General features: G+C 40.4%; 1 protein-coding gene across 1 annotated transcript in view; it reads right to left on the bottom strand.

The window, feature by feature from the left end:
• The window catches only part of LOC133452932 (xenotropic and polytropic retrovirus receptor 1 homolog), a 35,762-nt gene extending 16,273 nt beyond the window's left edge, over window positions 1-19,489 (bottom strand). The window contains exons 1-2 of the mRNA XM_061732696.1: window positions 18,996-19,489; window positions 8,238-8,289 (exon numbers count right to left, since the gene is read on the bottom strand). Coding sequence (XP_061588680.1) covers window positions 8,238-8,289; window positions 18,996-19,064 — 121 coding nt within the window. The 5' untranslated portion in view covers window positions 19,065-19,489. The remainder of the gene's footprint in view (window positions 1-8,237; window positions 8,290-18,995) is intronic.
• Between the last annotated feature and the right edge of the window lie 526 nt (window positions 19,490-20,015).

A 20,015-nucleotide genomic window follows, 5' to 3' on the forward strand; every position in this document is an offset into this window, starting at 1 on the left:
ATAACCTCTTTAAAGGTTGTTCAATTACGAATCTTCAACCGATGGAAGCCCCGACAGTAGCGGACACAAACAGAGGTAATGCTGTTGACGTGTGCAGCCCACTGTTGTTCACGCTGCTCACCCATGACAGCTCTGCGAAGTCAGAGTCCAACCTCATCACCAAATCTGCTGATAACACACGTGTTGTCTGCTTCATCAGCAACAAAAATGAGACGCTTTACTAAGAGGATGTGGGACATCTGGTAAGCTGGTGCCAAGAGAAGAACCTGTCCCTAAATATGGAGAAAACAGAGGACGTAGTTGTTGACCTCTCATCAGCATCTACTACCGAGCTTCTTGGTGTGAACATCTCTGAGAGCCTCAGGTGGACCACCAACACCAGCTCTGTTGCAAAGGAGACATGACAATATCTGGACTGCCTGAGGACACTGAAGAGAGGCCTCCCACTAGGGCTGGGCGATATATTGAGATTTTAATATATATCGATATATTTTCAACGCGATGTGGTACGAGACAATATCGTTTATATCGATTTAGCTTCTTTTTTTTAATGATTTTTGATATAGTTTATTTTGTGACAAATTGACTTGAATGTTTTATTTGAGATTTGCACAAATGTTTTGTTATTTGCACAACTGTCAACCTCAGTGGAAAAGTCTGCCTGTTACTGTCTACATTGTATTAATTGCACAGTGTATTTTAATTTAATTGTTATGCAGGAAAGGGATATTTGTTTTATTTTATTCAAGAAGCATTTTTATTCTATATATGCAGGCAGTTTATTTTTATTTCATTTGTTTTATACATTTTGATATTGTGCAGACCTAAAGGTACCTATGTGACGTTTGGCACGAGGCTTTGTATTAAAACTGACAGTTTTTTTAAGGGTTTGCCTCAGACAAAAATGAAGCTAACAGAGATGCTATGCTATAATGCTTTGGGGGAAACCCCAATTATGGCACAGAAAAAATATCGATATATATCGAGTATCGCCATTCAGCTAGAAAATATCGAGATATGACTTTTGGTCCATATCGCCCAGCCCTACCTCCCCCCACCTATCCTCATCACCTCCCACAAAGGCCCTGTGCAGCCCAGTGAGCTCCATCACCGCTTGGTTTGGGAATGGCATTGGTCAGGAATGCAGGGCCCTGCAACATCTGAACAGCTGAGAAGATCACCGGGAGTTTCCTCCCCTCCATCCAGGATCTCTTTCTCACACGCTGTGTACACAGTGCCTCTCAAATCATGAAAGACTCCTGAAAGACTCCTCCCACACGTCCTACCTGACGCCAGGAGGCTCTGCAGCATTACAACCTTCTCCCACCGAGCTGTCAGAGCTATGAAGACACACACACGTGCATAACCGGCTGCCTCAACCCCCAAACTGTAACACACACTAGGAATGGGCGATATTTTACCGTTCACGATATACCGTCAAAAACATTCCCCATGGTAAGAATTTGTCATCTCGCGGTAAAAATTCCCGTTGATGTTTTTGTGTGAAGCTGATTTATGGTTCTGCGTTAAATCCACGCAGAGCCGACGCCGTAGGGTACGCGGCAACGTATGGTGCGCGAAGAAAGAAAGAAAGAAAGAAAGAAAGAAAGAAAGAAAGAAAGAAAGAAAGAAAGAAAGAAAGAAAGAAAGAAAGAAAGAAAGAAAGAAAGAAAGAAAGAAAGAAAGAAAGAAAGAAAGAAAGAAAGAAAGAAAGAAAGAAAGAAAGAAAGAAAGAAAGAAAGAAAGAAAGAAAGAAACCTAAAATGTGGTGATAGATTTATAATTACAAAAGGTGGAGTTGAATTGGTATTTTTTTTTTTTAATCGTCATTGGGATAAATGCCAAAAATTATCGTGATACATTTTTTAGTCCATACCGCCCATCCCTAACACACACTTGCATTTTAGATTGAAACGGACAAAACTGCACCCACACCTCGTGACCCTCGACTACTTTATTCACGTGTTGAACTCCTCCATAGTTTCTGCCCTGCTGCCCGGATGAATCTAGGCCGCCTTTCTCTGGCACTTCTCTGTATTTAATCCTAATGCGGTCAATAGCATTTGCGCCTGCGGTAGCATGATTGAAAGGAGTAACCTCTGCTGTCTGTGTTGGCCACAGTTTGTCCATAACGAGCACCATATTCAGACATGACAGTGTTTACAAATACGCATGGCATGTAGATGCTCAAGGCCAGAGCTCCTCAGCTCCAGCCCTCGAGGGCTGCTGTCCTGCACATTCTGATGCCTCCCAGCTCTAACTCATGACTGATATGAACACATACACCAACACATAAACTTAAAACACACATAATATGCATACAGGCTTATACTAATTAGTACGGTGGCCGAGACCCGCCATTGCTGAAAATTAAAGAAACGCTGCAAATAAAAAGAAACGCTGCTGCAAAAAATGTAAACACTTTGCAAATAAAATAAATGCTGCAAATGAAAACAAACGCTGCTGCAAATACAAGAAACGATGCAAATATAAAGAAACGCCACTGCAAATAAAAAAAAAGCGACTCAAATAAAAAAAATACAACGGAAGTGAATTACTGGGGACTATTTTTGCTGATGCACCAGTGTTTTTTACGTGAGAGGAGAAGAAGAAGATGAAGAGGATGTAAGTGAAAAGTAAGAAATAACAAGAGTGAGGAATAAGAAGAACAACGAACGATGAAATAAGTGAAAAGGTTAGTGTTCAACGTCGCTACGTGTAATTTTTAATGTGCAACACCGGTGCATCGGCAAAAATAGTCCCCGGTAATTCACTTCCGTTGTGGCTTTTTTAAACCGCTTTTTTATCTGCGTTGTTTTTTTATTTTATTTGCAGCTGGGTTTCTTTATATTTGCAGCGTTTCTTTTTGTTTGCAGCGTTACTTTTATTTTCAGCAATGGCGGGTCTCGGCCACCGTAAATTAGGGCTGAAAAACCAAAACATAGATGGAAGCGCACACACACGACTAAAAGGATCCACCATCGGCCTCTTGTATAAGAACAGAGACTGGGACGTAATCCACAACATTTTTTGGTCCGAACTACTCGTCAAGCCAGATTCTGATGAGCTTTAACTGGATGATGGACATGTAGAACCATTGTGTCTCACCACTAACTTGGTGCCACTTTAAACAGCTGCCAAACAACAGTCTGGGCTGGGGGTCTGAATCACGCTGTGATTCTCACTCAGTGATTCACCGTGTTTCAGACAAGACACCAAATTAACTAAATTGGAGTGACCCGACCACTCCCTCTGTCCCTCACAAACATCCACCGGAGTAAGACTACTCTAATCTGCGCATCACTTTTTTTGGCCTTACTCTGCTGTTTTCTTTCTGTCTCAGCTCATGTCATCATGATTACTATCATTATCATTATGGCATGTCTGTCTCAGTAAAAGGCTACACTTTCCATTTGAAAATTATGTATTTTTAGCTCGGTTTTGACAATCCCCTTCTTAGTTTCTATCCTCGCGCTTAAGAGCTTGTCTTTAAAATAAAAATAATAATAACAAGAACAATAATAATAATATTTAAAAAAAAAAAAAACACTCTTTTTGCCTTTGACAAAAATAGAAATGTGAAATAAAGCCACTTTAAAAAAAATTATCTAATTTTATTTTATTCTTTCACATTTTGCATATGTTGTTTTTTAAAAAGCAGCTTTCAAAAACCAAAAGTAAATGGATGCACATGCGAATGCGCACCAGCTAGTGACTGGAAGTGGCTCATAGTCATATTATCCTGTCAGCCATAGCAACAGATAAATAAGATAAATAAGGAAACTGCTTTACAATTTCTGAGGAGGAAGGGAAAAAAGTATGACAGGTATCTCGGCACTACAGCCATTTTCCATATATTCTCTCTACCCTCATGATACGTTTTTGCTGGTCAGCACTTGCCTCTCAGGTTTAACGTCGCTGATTTGAAGCATGACCTGAGCCTTGTAGAGTTAACATGTTCTCTCCATGCTCACATGGGCTTTCTCTTGGTACCGAAAAGAACATTTCATAAACTGGACTTCAGGTGGGCAAACTACTGACTGCAATTAGCTATTGCTGACGCAATCTAGTACCGTTTCTTTCCTATTAGCAGTTAGGATGTTTAATTGGTGTGTTTAATAAAGAGACCATTGTAATTGTGTGCGTTACTAGTATTAGTTCATTGTATTTGTCTATTACTGGGACTTAATGAAGAGCTGATCACAGTTTACAGCAAATTAATGACAGAAGTCCCAGCAGCTCCTACTATTAAAAAGGTAAAAGACAACTAATGTTCATCTCCAACCAGCTTTATGTTTCTGTATTTATATTGGCATGTATTAAGTCATCCATGGGATCATAGGCAACCTCCCGATATGTTGCCATAAAAGGAACTGCAACCTCAGGTTAATCAAAAGGATAGTGCGGATGGTAGACCCAAGGAAAACTTCAAAAGACATCCCAGCTGATCCAGACCAAGGGACACCACGGTCTGCACATCCATCTCCGTCTGAACCACAACAAGTTCCCTGGAAGAAGACCAACGACGACTCTGCACATTTTCACACCGAATTCTGACAATATTTTTCATTGTAGCTCCAAAAGTGTCCCACATCATACATGAGGTTTGAAGATGGCTACCTCAAAAGGTTCTGTGATCAAAGATCACCTGATATGAATTCCTCACACACTGTCAGAAATACTGTACTTTGTTCACCGACATGAGATAATGTTTTAATTAATGTGACTTGACACTAGTCTGGTGGGGGTGGGGGGTGTACTTGTACTTCAAAGAGTACAAATGAAGGTAATAGAACATCATCAGTGCATGCTCTCAAGTTAGTGGAAAAGCCAGAATGAAAAGGTGCGTGTTTAACAGAGATTTTAAATGATCAGTGGTCGGGGCAGGACTGATACTCAGACAGATCGTTCAACAATTTGATAGTAACAACAGAAAACGCTCTATTATCTCTGCTTTTTAAATTGGATGTTGGAACTCACAAAGGCAGCTTTAAATGGATCTCAGGGCTCTGACAGGATTAAGAAAGTTTAAAAGCCCAGATAAATAAGGTGGTGCCATACCATCCAGTCTAAAAAATGAACAATAAAATCCTAACCTGGATTCTGAACGGGAGAGGAATCCAGCACAAGAGTTAAGCTTAAATAGTCTCATTATCCTATGTCTCTATAGACACATAAGTGTGCAGATTATCAGCAATGCAATAAAAAGCAACACTACGAGTTTGAAAGCAAAAGCCCAAAGGAAGCATGTACAAAGCGAAAGGAAGTGGGCCCAGAATGGAGCCCTGGAGCCCCACAGTTGAGTGAGGATGCAGCTGATGGAAAGGGGGCCTAAAACAAAGAAACGGTACCAGTTAAGAACTTTATCTTTAATACCCACACACGTTTCAAGTTCTTATAATAAAATATCATGGTCTACTGTGCCAAAATTAGCAGTAACTTCCAAGCAGGACAGCTGACCCCGATCAGCAGACAAGAAAACTCTTAGCAATGCTGTTTCTGCGCTGTGGAACAACTTTTAACCAGACTGGTATTTCTCCAAGATGCCTTTAAGGTCAAGGTATGACTGCAATTGGTTATAAACTACCCTTTCAAGAATGTTGGACAGAAAAGGGAAACTTGGAAATTGACCTGTAGCTTAAAAAAACCGAAGTGTCAAGGATTGCATAGCTGAGGGGGGGCTGCGCAATACCATGTTTGACAGCTAGACCACAGTCTGACTTCAGAGATGAATGCTAGATCAGACACTGTCAAGATTACTTAATTTAACTTTGGGATTAATAGACTATTTTGAATTTAACTGAATTTGAAGAGGGCAGTTAGTAAGCCACGGGTGCTTAAAGATTATAGTTAAAAAGCACAGAGACATCTGCTCAAACTTCTCAAAGAACCAATGAACAAGTAGAAGAAGATGTAGGATCTAAAAGAGACAAAGAGAGGAGACTTGATAAAAGAAATCTTGTTTTAAAAACAAGACAAGCAATCCATCATCTGGAAAGGCCGACCATCACCTGAGTCATGGGGGCAGAATAAAAGAAACCAAGGGTTTTCAGACTGATATATGGTTAGATAAAAAATGTTTTGTGCAGCTTTACCAGCTAAGTTGTTATATATCCTAGTAAACAATGTCTAAAAATCTCTAGGGACTTTAGCATTATCTTTTTTATATTTTATGTAGGTCATACAGTGAGACGTAACGATCTTATACACATGTTGGAATCACGCAGTGTACAGGAGCCTTTAGAAATGCATAAGGAGATTTGAAAAAGCTAATACTGTATGCATGCTAACAGGCGACGATGTTATTTTGTTTTATGTTTTTTAAGGAATACCGGTAACCTTTTTAACAGATGAGACAAAAGTTAAAGGGGACCTATTATGAAAAACAAGTTTTTTCTTGCTTTAACATATATAAAGTGGTCTCCCCTCAGCCTGCCAACTCAGAGAAGGAGGAAAGCAACCAAATTCTGCAGTGTCTGTACAGCCGCCCGGATGATCCATCCAGTGTGATGTGGATCTACGAGCCGTTCAGATTCTGCTCCCGTCGTTACATAACGACGGGCGCGATTTACCTCCGATGCGTGAAACCACGCTCACAACTAACTCCGCCGGCCGGAGCTTCCGCCATTTTTTTGTAGAGGTGTATCACGTCATTCAGGCAGCCAATCAGCACAGTGCCTCATTATCAGAGCCCCGCCCACTCAGAATCCCGCATAGATAATGAGGTTAGAGAATGGGAAGATAAAGACATGGCTCAGAGGCTGAATTTCTAATTTATTTAGCAAAAACAATCAAAAGCTTGTTTTTAAAGACATTCAAGGCCTGTTTAAAATAATTATTAGATGCCATAATAGGTCCCCTTTAAGCTTTTTAGAAATTCAAATCAGCTCAATGTTCACATACAGAAAAATGAAAAATTAAATCATTCATCCATTCATATTCAATTCAATTTTACTTATATAGTATAAGAAAATACTTATATAATGCAATACAAATTGGCTCTCTGCACTTTTCAGAGACCCAGAACACGACCCCTGTCCCAATATTAAATAAACAATAGGATGTAAAAAACTCCTCTAGTGGGAGAAAAACCATAAGCCAAACAGTGGCAAGAAAAACTCCACTTTAGGAGGTAAGAAACCTGGACCAGGACCATAAGGAAGGAGGAGGGAGGTAGGAAAGAGGAAGAAGAACAGAGACAAATGTCCTGTCAATATTATGTAAAACTAAATATATTAGTATCAATTATTCGTTGGTAGGAGAACTAAGAGTTCTATGTACACTTGACTGATTCATGGTCAGTTGGTGGACTACAGGGACTATATAAACAGGTGTAGACCGCAGACACTGAGGTGGTCAGAGGGGGATATGCAGGTCAGCATGTATCCTGCAGAGATGTGTATATGATTGATAATTCAATTCAACATACTTTATAAATCCCTAAAGGGTAATTAATTGAAGGTAGATTGTCCTGTACTCTGGGGTACTTGCCCTCAGAAGCCAACTGTCCTCACCTCTGAGGGTAAAGTCCTTACCAATATACAGTTTGAGACTGGAAAGGCTATGGAGAACCACTTCCAGATGGCCTGAAGGAAATTCTGGTCCACCATCTGGTGGCTCAGGACGAGAAAGCGGTGCACCACTGCACCAAACTGCACCGAGACACAGTCTCCCACCGATTTTGTGTGTGCACCTTTCGGCAAGACTAATAAATATGGATGTCATTCAACTTTAATAAGACGACAAAATATGGTGGTTCAAGGCTTTTGCAGAGTATTGCACTCCTATTTATGATCACATTTTGCAGTCATTTTGTTGGATTTATCCAGTGTTAAATTCTGTGTGCCGTTAACCTTAAGGCTGAATTATGGTTCTCCGTTAAATCAACACAGAGTCTACGCCGTAGGGTACTAGCGCTCTGGGGGGGAATTGCACTGCGTTGAAATGGAGTGACGGAGAAGTCCGAAGGGTTCACGACGGTGTCACGGCAGCGGCGTAGGCTCTGCGTTGGCTTAACACAGAACCATAAACCAGGCTTTAGAAAGAGGTGTTCACACCTATAAAAATGTCAGGCCACATAATAATTTGCTATCATTTATTTCGGATTTATCAAGTGTTGAGATTAGATGAAATGCAGGTTTGGATGGGTAGTTTCAAATAATAACCACATGAAATGAAAGAAAAGTTCGATTGTAAGGTCAGCATAGGTTCACGCAAACAACATACAACTTGATTACCTTCAATAGATGGTGCCTGGTCCTGAGCAGCATACAACATTTCCTTAAAAGCCTGAAGAGACAAGAAAAAATATTCAGTATTACACAAGTGAAAGACTACTTTATTCTCTCTTATATGCATATTAAATAGTCAAACATTTTCCAATCAAATACTTTACAGCTTCTCTTGATATTACACTTTTCCATCTGCTTAATGCAAAAGCAGAAAACACTGAAAGTCCAATTGAACAGCCTGCTGTTAAGATATTAGCCTATAGATTACATTACATAAAAGGATTTTTTTTTTAAAGAATTAGATCATGCTTTACTTTTTTTTTTTACTTGTTAGCCTTCCATTAAAAAAAGAAAGAGGAATAACTTGAAATGAAAAAGTAATGATAAATAATATATATATATATATATATATATATATATATATATATATATATATATATATATATATATATATATATACACACACACACACGTTTTTCAGTCTGTTAGATGATTAGGACATCCATAATGTTTTCTAAATAGAACTTTGTATGTAAGCAAAAACTACTGTTGTTTTAACCATTATTTTGGTGTCAGAATCTCCTTCCCTCATTTCACATGAAACAAGCTGCCATCAGCAAATCAACTTCCCTTGAACTCGGGCAGTTTTGAAATGGACTTTCTACCACGACCGCTGTGAATAGGATTGAACACCACTAAGAAAAAATACATTGATGAACTCATAAATTGATTAAATGAAAACATCTGCCCATTTTAAAATCATGATTCTTTAAAATTATTATTCACCGACTTCTTAAACATGCATGTATCATACGCAACAACAAAATGTTGAAATGATCTAAAGTTTTGATGAATAAAAAAAAGACTAAATAAAATAATTAATGTCGACAGGGAGAATGCTTGCAGAGCTGCTTAAATGATCCCTGAAACATATTTTGCCAGAAACACAAGCATGACAATATTGTTCAAATAAATAACTTTTGTACATAGAAAAAAACAGCATGGAATCTCCTACCTATGGCCAAATAATTCATGTTGTTTGTGTTTGCTCAATTAAATTGACGTTTTAATTGCTGGGATCCAAAAAATACAAAAATTGATGAACTGCACAGCCCTGCTTGTATATTTCATATAATACTACTACTACACCCATTATTAATAAAAGTAAAGACGCCTATGGCAACTCATTAGTAACCATGGCTGCAAGATTCAAAATAACACCCAATTATATAAATCATAGCCTCACTATTTGGAATACATAAATAAAAATATGAGGATAGGGGGTTGATGGTGATCAACTTTTTCTTTTTCCCCAATCTTTAGAGTCACAGCAAACAAAGCCTTTTTGTTTTGTTGTTTGTTTTTTTTTGTCTTTTAACTTGTGGTATGTCGCAAATTTATAAAATGTGGAGAAAAAAAAATGGTGTACATGACACATCAATGTGATTTTAATCTTATTAGGGAAAAATAGGCCATGCAGTATTGATACATAAGCCCACAGCAATGCGTCATGTTTTATCTGAATGACAGCTATGAAGCAATGAGCAATGAACAAAATTACAGAAGTTAGTCCCAGAATTCTCACAATAAATCAGCTCTCCAGCCTCAACCTCCACGTGTCTGATCACCTGGCAATCATCATGGACATCAACATCCCCATCCCCACTCCCAAAGAAGCACGCAAAATATCCTTCCGCAACATCAGATCCATCTCCCCCTCTGCCCTCTCAGCCTCTCTCGCCACTCAGATGTCCGCCTCCCCTCCCCCGTCACCCGACAACCCCTCGGACCTCGTGGATTACTACAATCATACACTCTCCTCCTGTCTTGATCAACTGGCTCCCATCAAAACCAAAACAGTCTCTTTCGCAAGCTCAGCACCCTGGTACACCCCTGAACTCCGCAAACTGAAATCCCGTAAACGTCAACTCGAGCGACTCTGCAAGAAATCTGGATTAACTGTTCACCAACTCGCCTACACTGATCATCTCCACCAATACAAGGATGCCCTCAACTCAGCTCGCTCCACCTACTTCTCCAACATCATCCATTCCGACTCCTCCAACCCAAAGGCTCTCTTCTCCACAATCAACAAACTTCTCAAACCTAGTGACAACATCTCCAACTCCTTCACAGTCTCTAAGTGCAACGACTTCCTCTCATTTTTTCAATCCAAAATCCAGACCATCTACAGTAACCTGACCACCTACTCCACCCCCTCCACCTCCCCACCTGTTTACCCCCCCTCCACCACTCAGCCCCTGTCTCACTTCTCTCCCATGTCTTCAGCGTCTCTTTCCACTGTCATGATGGGCATGAAAACCTCTTCCTGTGCTCTGGACCCCATCCCATCCACATTTATAAAAAACTGTCTCCCAACCATTTCCCCACTCATCATCAACATCGTCAACTCCTCCTTCAGCTCTGGATCAGTCCCGGACACCCTCAAACTGGCAGCTGTCACCCCCATCCTCAAAAAACCTGGACTCAACCCTGACACCATGAACAACTTCCGGCCCATTTCCAACCTCCCTTTCCTGTCAAAAATTCTGGAACGCGCCGTCGCCACTCAGCTCAAGACCCACCTCACCTCCAATGATCTGTTTGAAACATTTCAATCTGGTTTCCGCTCACGTCACAGCACAGAAACAGCCCTCATCAAAGTCACCAATGACCTCCTTCTCTCCTCCGACTCCGGCAACCTCAGCATTCTCCTTCTCCTGGACCTCACAGCAGCCTTCGACACCATCAGCCACACCATCCTCCTCTCCCGCCTGGAATCATCTCTCTACATCACCGGATCCGCCCTCTCCTGGTTAAAATCCTATCTCACCAACAGACATCAATTCATCAGCATCAACAACTGCTCCTCCTCCACTGCCCCTCTGTCACAAGGCGTCCCCCAGGGTTCGGTGCTTGGTCCTCTACTCTTCATCCTCTACATGCTCCCCCTTGGCAACATCATCCGCCGCCACCGCCTCCACTTCCACTGCTACGCCGACGACGTCCAACTGTACATCTCCACCAAATCCCTCACCTCTGCAACCCACTCTACCCTGACCAACTGCCTCGCCGAAATCAAGTCATGGATGCACTCGAACTTCCTCCAACTCAACTACAACAAATCGGACATGCTCATCATCGGCCCAAAATCCCTCACCAAAACCGCTCACAACTTCACCCTCATCATGGACAACTCCATTCTGTCTCCCTCCACTCACATCCGCAACCTCGGCGTTATCCTGGACAGTAACCTCTCCTTCCAACACCATGTCAACCACATCACAAGGACTGCTTTCTTCCACCTGAAAAATATTGCCCGTCTCCGTCCATCACTCTCCTTCTCTACCGCTGAAACCTTGATCCACGCCTTCATCACCTCAAGACTCGACTACTGCAATAGCATCCTCTACGGTTCAACTTCCAAGGTCCTCAATAAACTCCAATATATTCAAAACTCTGCCGCCCGCCTGCTCACCCACACCCGCTCCAGAGACCACATCACCCCAGTCCTCCAGAAGCTCCACTGGCTCCCCATCCCTCAACGGATCCACTTCAAAATCCATCTCCTCACCCACAAAGCCCTCCACAACCAGGCCCCCTGCTACCTCACCGACCTGCTCCACCGCTACACTCCCTCCCGCAGCCTCCGCTCCTCTGACGCCAACCTCCTGTCCCTTCCAGTCAGAACCAAGCACCGGACCTGGGGCGACAGGGCCTTCTCCATCGCTGCACCCACCCTCTGGAACTCCCTCCCCAAAAACATCCGTGACTGTACAGACCTCCCAGCATTCAAATCCCATCTCAAAACTCACCTTTACAGAACTGCTTTTAATGTGTGATTAATGTCCTGTCTCATGTTGTGTCCTTTTGTACTGTCCTGTGTAATTGTAATTTGTATTATGTGTTTTGTTTTAATGTAAAGCGTCTTTGAGTGCCCAGAAAAGCGCTATATAAATAAAATGTATTATTATTATTATTATTAGAATTCTATTGAGCTGAAGAACTCAGTACATAGTTCTCTCCATACGAGTCCCTACATATTGACCGTGGACCAGTTCCAAAGGGACATAATCACAAGCCATTTTTTTCTATCGGGTTTGGCATCAAGCAGTATCAAAAGACAGAGAAAGATCTTTTTCAGACCTAATACGCCGGTAGATTCAGTAGGATTGGGGTCTCTGGGTTTGACTGGGGTTGCAACATTCAGCAAACTAACCGATCCACTTTTATCTTGTCCTCACGCACAAGACAAGACATTTCTCCCAGCTACTGGGCTATAGATGCATTTGTTTAGGTTGTGTTTACCCACAATGCCCTTTGTTGTAATACACTTCCTGATTTGGTTGGCTTGAAGAAGACCAAGACCTTCATGTTTAGACAGACCAGAGTTCACTTCTTTGATGTTCCACATCAAAGTTTGACGTTCCACATCAAAGTTTGACTGCTTCAAAGCAAAGCATATCTGAATGTCACACAAGCAAGAACAAAATTAAAAATTCACAAAAAACAAACTTCAGTAATCCCTGAAGAAAAATAAATAATTGCAGTAGTTTTCATGATTCAAGTGATTAAAAGTTTAATTCAGAGGTTTATTGCTGTGTTGCAGGTAGGATCCCCAGTAGCGGTCTGTGTCCCAGGGGATCTGAAGAGATCTGACCGAAGACTCTGTTACTGAATAACTGTTGTGAAGAGGATGCTCAGGGTTGTCTATTATCTTCTTCATTTTGTGAAGTATCCTCCTTTGGATCATCCCCAGAGGCCCCAGAACAGAGCCAGCATTTTGTTCAGTTCGGTCCGTATCAGTTTCAGATTGTCCAGAGCATAAGCAGATCAATTGTTTCACTGAGAGACAAGATCATCACAAAGGGCTGATTACCATAAGGAAACATAGCAGATGTTTAGAACAACTGCAAATGCACTTGAGTACTACAAACATATGACAAACCAAATACTTTCAAAGAGTAATGCATACCTTAAAGAGAAATTTGAAAAGAACAAACTCCAAGGCATTAACACTGCCAGAACCAGGTACCCCATGTATATAATCCAATGGACTACATGCAGCTCACTAAACCAATCCCGACATGGAAGTGGTGATGTGTGCAGTTCCTCAAAAGACCACTAGGGGCTTGAGCATAATTGCACTTGTTTTAGACATATGATATGCGCGTTGTCGTGCTGTAATTGCTCTAGAGCACTCGGGATTTACAGAGCCCCAAACTGGGGGGTGAGCCTGTAACCCAAAATGTTTTTTCGAACGACACTGACCAGCTGCACCCTGACTGCTAATACTAGTACCGGTAAGTGAAGTAGGATTGGTATGCCATTTTGCCTGTTTCTGGACTGGTCAGATTTAGGTCAAGTCGGCTCTTGCCAAGATGGCGTCCCCCATAGGTTCAAAACCATTCTTCTTCTTCTTTTTTTTTCTTTTTTTTTTTTTTAAATCACACCAACCAGTGCAAAGACCAAAAAGATCAAAATGCTGAATTGAGTGTTTCAGCCATGTCCATCACCATAAAACCATACAGTAACTGGCAGCCAAGCCACAAGCAAACTGGAACTAAAAACATAATAGGCTGACTCTGTTATACTGTCCTGGAACTTCTGATCCTGTTGGTACACAGAAAGATACTTCATAAAATGAAAAATGTGATGGACAACACTGTTCAGATATTGGAATTGCAACACCAATCACTCAAATTCAAACCTTTAAGTTTTTAATGATAAAATAGGCCTTCTTCAATGATCCGGTTCAAAGTAAGCATTGTTTTTATTCAACAGACTCCAACTTAACAGAATAGACTACAATAGATCAGTTTAAAAAACCCCAGACTTCCTGTGTCTAAACATACAATACATTCACAACAATGTAATGTTCTACCCAGCAGGTCTACAAGTCAGATGACTCCAAAAAATTTAGTCTTTTTTTAGTTTATATCTGATCATAGTCCCACTAGGAATTTGCTAGGTCAAATAAATCTGCTTCCATAATAGTTTTGACATGAATAAGCCAGAGTCCAGATCTATCTCTTGTTAGGACTTTGTACATTTCTGCTGATAAAACAAAAAAATAGGAACATAATGCAGGTTTGCAAAAACTATGAGCAACAGCATTGTAATATATAATAGTATGCTTCAAACATGGGCCAAGTGGACCACCCCCCCTCCCCTAAAAAAAAACTGTCTCTCCTTCTGCACACTCTGCAGTCTGTACACATTGCTTTGTTTACCAAAATGTCTTGCTGTGTGTGATCTAAACACAGCCAGCACAAACAACATAAACGCTGCATTAACAACCATTGACAGCACGGCACTGAAAACATAACAGACCCAGGTCCCAAATCTTCCCTGGATAAAACCAACTGAGCACAGGGCCAAACTTCAAGCCGTGTGAAACAACAACTTACATCTGGGCTGTGTTCAAACACTGCAGGAGCAGCAAGAGACAAAAACATAGTGAAACAGCTGTGTGGGAAATATACACACAAGAATGCACGTACTTATCACTGCTATTGTTTCAAAAAGGCACATTAGTTAAGGTGTCACCCACAAAGCACTGACAATATGTTCATCCAGGCCAGAACTAAAATCTAAGGTTGTAATTTTTTATAAATTTAGGATTAATCTTTGACAGCCATTCATCTCATTTTTGCTATAATACACAAGCAAAATTACTCCACTCAGCATAATCCCTGTTGCTTAATGAAATATTTACACTACTAGTCAAAAGTTGAGGCACAATTTTTCATCCGTCTGAATGGTAGTGTAGTGGTTACAGAGGTGGGTTTGCTTTGGGGGACCAGGGTCCAAGCCCCCTGAGCAAGGCCTTTAACCCCCAGGTGCTGGAAGACTAGTGATGGTATGAAAGCAGAGAACAGATTCAGTCTGTTTTGTAATAGAAATATACTGACAAATAAAGACTATTAGTAAAAAAAAAAGTGTCCCTTTTTTTTTTTTTTACTTTGCTATGCGACACCACAATGTTATTGGACAGGATCACGCTAGGTGAAATGTATACATGCACAAATTCCAGACAGACAGGGAACACTGCTCTTGACGCTTCAAATGTTTGGAAAGACGAGGTGAAATTATGGGGAAAAAGGCTGTTATGGATATCTTTCAGTCGGGCATTCACATTTTTGGTCAGTTTCCAGTTCTTGGTAAGCTCCCGCAGTTTTAAAACATATGTGATTGACTTTTGTCATCAATAATTCATAGCAGGTTATTTTTTCCTTGAACAAAATCAAGATGCATATATAAAGAAGTATTAAAAATGAATGGTCCAATTCTAAATATATGATGTATATTATCTTATTTTCCTTTTTGACTCCATCTAATTCTATCCTCTGCCTCCTCTTCTCTTACATCCACTACCTTCATGTCCTCTTTGACAACATCTACAAGTCTCCTCTTTGGCCTTCCTCTAGGCCAGGGTTCTTCAAGCCTGCAAGTCCTGCATGTTTTAGATGTTTTCCTTCTGAAACCCACCTGACTGGATCACTGTCAGCTTGTCATCAAGTCTGTCAACGGTCCACTAATTTGAAAACATGAAGAGCGAGTAGCAGACTTGAGGAGCGCTGACCTAGGCCTCCCTCTTGGCAATGCTGCTAACCTCATCATCCGTCTACCCATAAGTTGACTATCCCTCTGTATATATGCAGACTGCTGATATGGGTCTATAGCTGTTCATGATTGACCTGTCTAGGCTGTTCTATTTATAAGTAGCTTAATTACAGATGTTTATAGGCACTGGAGGAATATGTCACCCTTACCCTCATCCACAACTTCATTTCAAGTATGAGGTAGACCGCTTACCTCATACTGGATGTTAAGCAGAGAAATATTTATAATCTCTGGAAGATCTGAGGTAAGACTGTTTGAAAGACTTAAAAAAAAAAACTAAAAAAAAACCTGTTGGCAGTGTATCAAAGCAGCAAGCGGTGGAATTCAGGTGATGTATGATGTCATACAGGCTTTTGTGAGCATTTGGACAAAAATTGTGTCATGGTTCCTCTAAGTGGACGCAGAAGCAAGCAGCACATATCCTGCACCAAGCATAGGAGCACTAACTGTCATTGTTCAACTTAACGTGTTTTGTTTTAATATGCGAGGTTATCATGACTGTAGCCTGTTTTGCTTGTGAAGTGTGATATATTGTGGCCTGTTCATGGATCATCTAATGGACTGAGAATCGTCCATTGTAGTTTGGCAAACTAAGGGCCCAAAGCAGCATAACAAAGCCAGAAACCGCCCTGCTGTCACCCAGACAACATTATGGGATTCACCACCGTCTTGTGCGCCTCTCTTTTTATTCTTGATTGTACTAGGGTGTATAGTGTTTACTATTATACACATTGTCCCTGACACCTTCCTCCACCTCCATATGGTTCTTCACCTCTTTTGGTCTGGACTGTTGACTAAGTGGTTAAAATCCTCCAACTTCTTTATTTCTGCTCCCTGTAGCCTCGCCGTTCCACTTGGGCCCCCTTACTCACACATGTACTGTCTTTTCTGTGGATTTGGTCCAAAAATCAACAATTGATGTTGATAACTAACACAGAATAAGCTCCAGTAAACCATTTGTAAGCAGTTTGTCAGTTCTCATTTTAGTTTTCATGATTGGTCAACTGTGCGTACCAAGTTAGAGTAGAAGATGTTTTATTCTAATGCTATTAATCCTCCAGAAGTTGCAGATTAAGCATTCAGCACCGTTCAGCCTCATATTTAGACACCAGCAGGATGATCAAATGCTGGGTCAGCTGCTACAGGAGAAACAGATGGGGTCAACGGGCGCATAGATTAGCCTATTCAATAAATGTAGACTTGCTCAAACGACTTTTAGCTAAATAAATAAATAACCCCCCCCCCTCCAATCAGCCGGACACAGAGCCCTGCTGGTGAATATCGCTCGATGAGCTGGAGGAAGGGTTGCCACCCGGCCCTTGAAATACGTAATTGTTACGTAATTGGGAATTAAAAGTCGCGTTCCGTATTGAACCAATACGGACATATATTATGCTCTTATTTATTGATCATAAATTGTCATAATATACAGGTGAAGGTTGGAAAATTTGAATACATTGCAAAACTTCATTCGTAGTAAATTCAACTAAAGGTGAAACACATATATTATTTCCCACTACATTCAAAGTGAGATAATTCAAGCCTTTATTTGTTATAATTTTGGTGATTATGGCTCACAGTTTCTGAAAACCCCAAATAAAAAAATCTCTATATTATGAAATCAATAAACAATTCAATCATCAAAATTATAACAAATAAAGGTTTAACACATCTTGCTTTGCATGTAATGTAATGCAATAAGCTACCTCACACTGTGCAATATTCTCTCCATTATGTGCAATATTCTTTACTCATTTATGTGCAATATTCTTCCACCCATTCAAGTGCATCATTATTATCTCATTCACCCATTTTATAGTGTATATATATTTATGTTTCCTGTTTCTCATTTTGTTGTTTACATAGTCTTTGCATGTGTGCACTTTTACGGAGCTGCTGCCTAATCTCATTGTACCAGTATAACGATAATAAAGGCTTTCTATTCTATTCTGAGACTATGTAATATATTAGTTTTTCCTTTTAAATTGAATTATTGAAATAAATTAACTTTTACACCATATTCTAATTTTCTGACCTTCACCTGTAGGCTTTATTCTACATCTTGGCTGATGTGGACATACATAACAGAAAACAAAGTTTTCAGCGCCATCAACCTGGAATGATGCGCAAAAGGAATTGGTTGATCTAGTATCCTTGGGTGAATTCAAATCAATTTTAAAAGACAGAGAAATTAGCTCTCTCGGTTCTTGTGACTGCCCTGTTGTGTAAATTTTACTATTGTTTCCCCGGAATGTGTGACTGACTGTCTGTGTTTGTATGTATTGTTGTATTGTTTTTATGCTGCCACTTTGGCCAGGTCACTCTTGGGAAAGAGGTTTTAATCTCAATGAGGTTTTTTACCTGGTTAAATAAAGTTGATATATATATATATATATATATATATATATATATATATATATATATATATATATATATATATATATATATATATAGCATAGGAGGCTATTTCAGTTTATGGTATGGTTGGCTGTTTGTACAGTCATGCAAGTTCAATGCTATTATTAAGGCACTTTAAACTTTAAACTTCAAAACGTGAATGTCTTCATTACTGTTTTTTACTGTGCAATACTTCTATCTGTGCAATATTCCACTACATGTGTAACTAAATACTATCATCTGTAAATAGAATCTCAGGTCTTCACTATTCAAATGCACCTTAACCTTTTTTATATGTTTTATATTACTTATATTCTTATATTTCTTATTGTTTGCACTATTGTTTCTTATTTGTCTTGCACTGGAGAGGTGATGCTGCTTTCAATCTCACTGTACCAGGTACATCGACAATAAAGTATTATTCTACTCTATATTCTTTTAAATCAAAGCATTTTGTTTTTTCATATAAAATAAATACACTTCTATGCAGTTTAGAAGTTTTAGGGCTGTCCCTTTTTTTGGGGGGGGGCGCCTGCACTGCTGAAATCGGGGCATCTCTTATTTGTGTTTCTGAAAGGTTTGAGCCCTGGCTGGAGGACACGCCGGGACCTTGCTGTGGTTATCCGGCCATCAGCTGCAGCAGGACCCCCTCTTCCCCTGGTTAACCCCCAGATTAACCCACCCCCCCAGTGTTGCCCCAGACCCCCTCCTGCTGCTGTGCTGCTAGCGGGCTGCACTCACCTCATACTGGATGTACTGCTTCCTCCACTCCGGGGTGATGTGAGCAGAGAGGTGCTCCGTGAATTTCATCTTAGCAGCTTGTTTTCCCCTCTGCTTTTTTTAAAAACAATAACCTAACCCTGGTGGACACCGTAAATGCCCCAGATGTATTGAGTTAGCCTAGCAGGGGTGTCTGTGCCGGCACCGGGGCACATATATGCGCAGTGTCAGCCGCCTCGACCGGACTCGGAGTCACATCTTATCGAGGTTAAATCACTTTCACCCGGATCTAGTCGCAGCGCCGACGACGGGAACTAGCTTCTAGTCGTTGGTACAAGGCTGTGGGTGAGCTCCCCGGACCAGGCTCCCCGCAGACCGCAGGTCCCCCTCTGAGCTGCGGGGTGGAGGGATGGAGGAAGATGGATGGATGGATGGAGGGATGGCGGAGGGACGGCGGAGTGAGAGCTCCGTCCTGGACGTCCTCGCTCTTCCTCATAGACATAAAAACGTAGACGCCCCATCGAGCGCTGAGCCGTACGTCAACGTCGCCGCCATATTGGATGTGGCAAGACTGCGCTGTAAACTAATACAAGTAAATGGACTTATTTTCATAAAGCGCCTTTATACAAAGACATTTACGTTTTACGTCTCATTTATTCATTCACACACGCACTAATATACTTGGGAAACAGTTAGGCACCAAATATAATATATTTAATTTTCTCAGATGGCAAAAATAAGAACTTTATTAATCCCACATAGGAGTAATTCTCTCAATTTTCTCATCAACAAAGCATATTTTACATACAAATATTTAAACATTTTCAAGTAACAAAATAACATATTTGAACCATTTTCAGATTTTTTCAATTATTTTATTGTCTGAAAAAATGGTTCAAATGTTATTTTATTGTCTGAAAAATGGTTCAAATTTGTTATTTGAAAAAATTTAAATTAGTTTTGTTGATGAGAAAATATGTTTCTCTATTTTTCTTATTTTTGTGAGGGGGGATATATATTGTTTTTTAGCACTACCCTGTT

The sequence above is a fragment of the Cololabis saira genome, chromosome 10 (assembly GCF_033807715.1).
Source record: "Cololabis saira isolate AMF1-May2022 chromosome 10, fColSai1.1, whole genome shotgun sequence".
Lineage (NCBI taxonomy): Eukaryota > Metazoa > Chordata > Actinopteri > Beloniformes > Belonidae > Cololabis > Cololabis saira.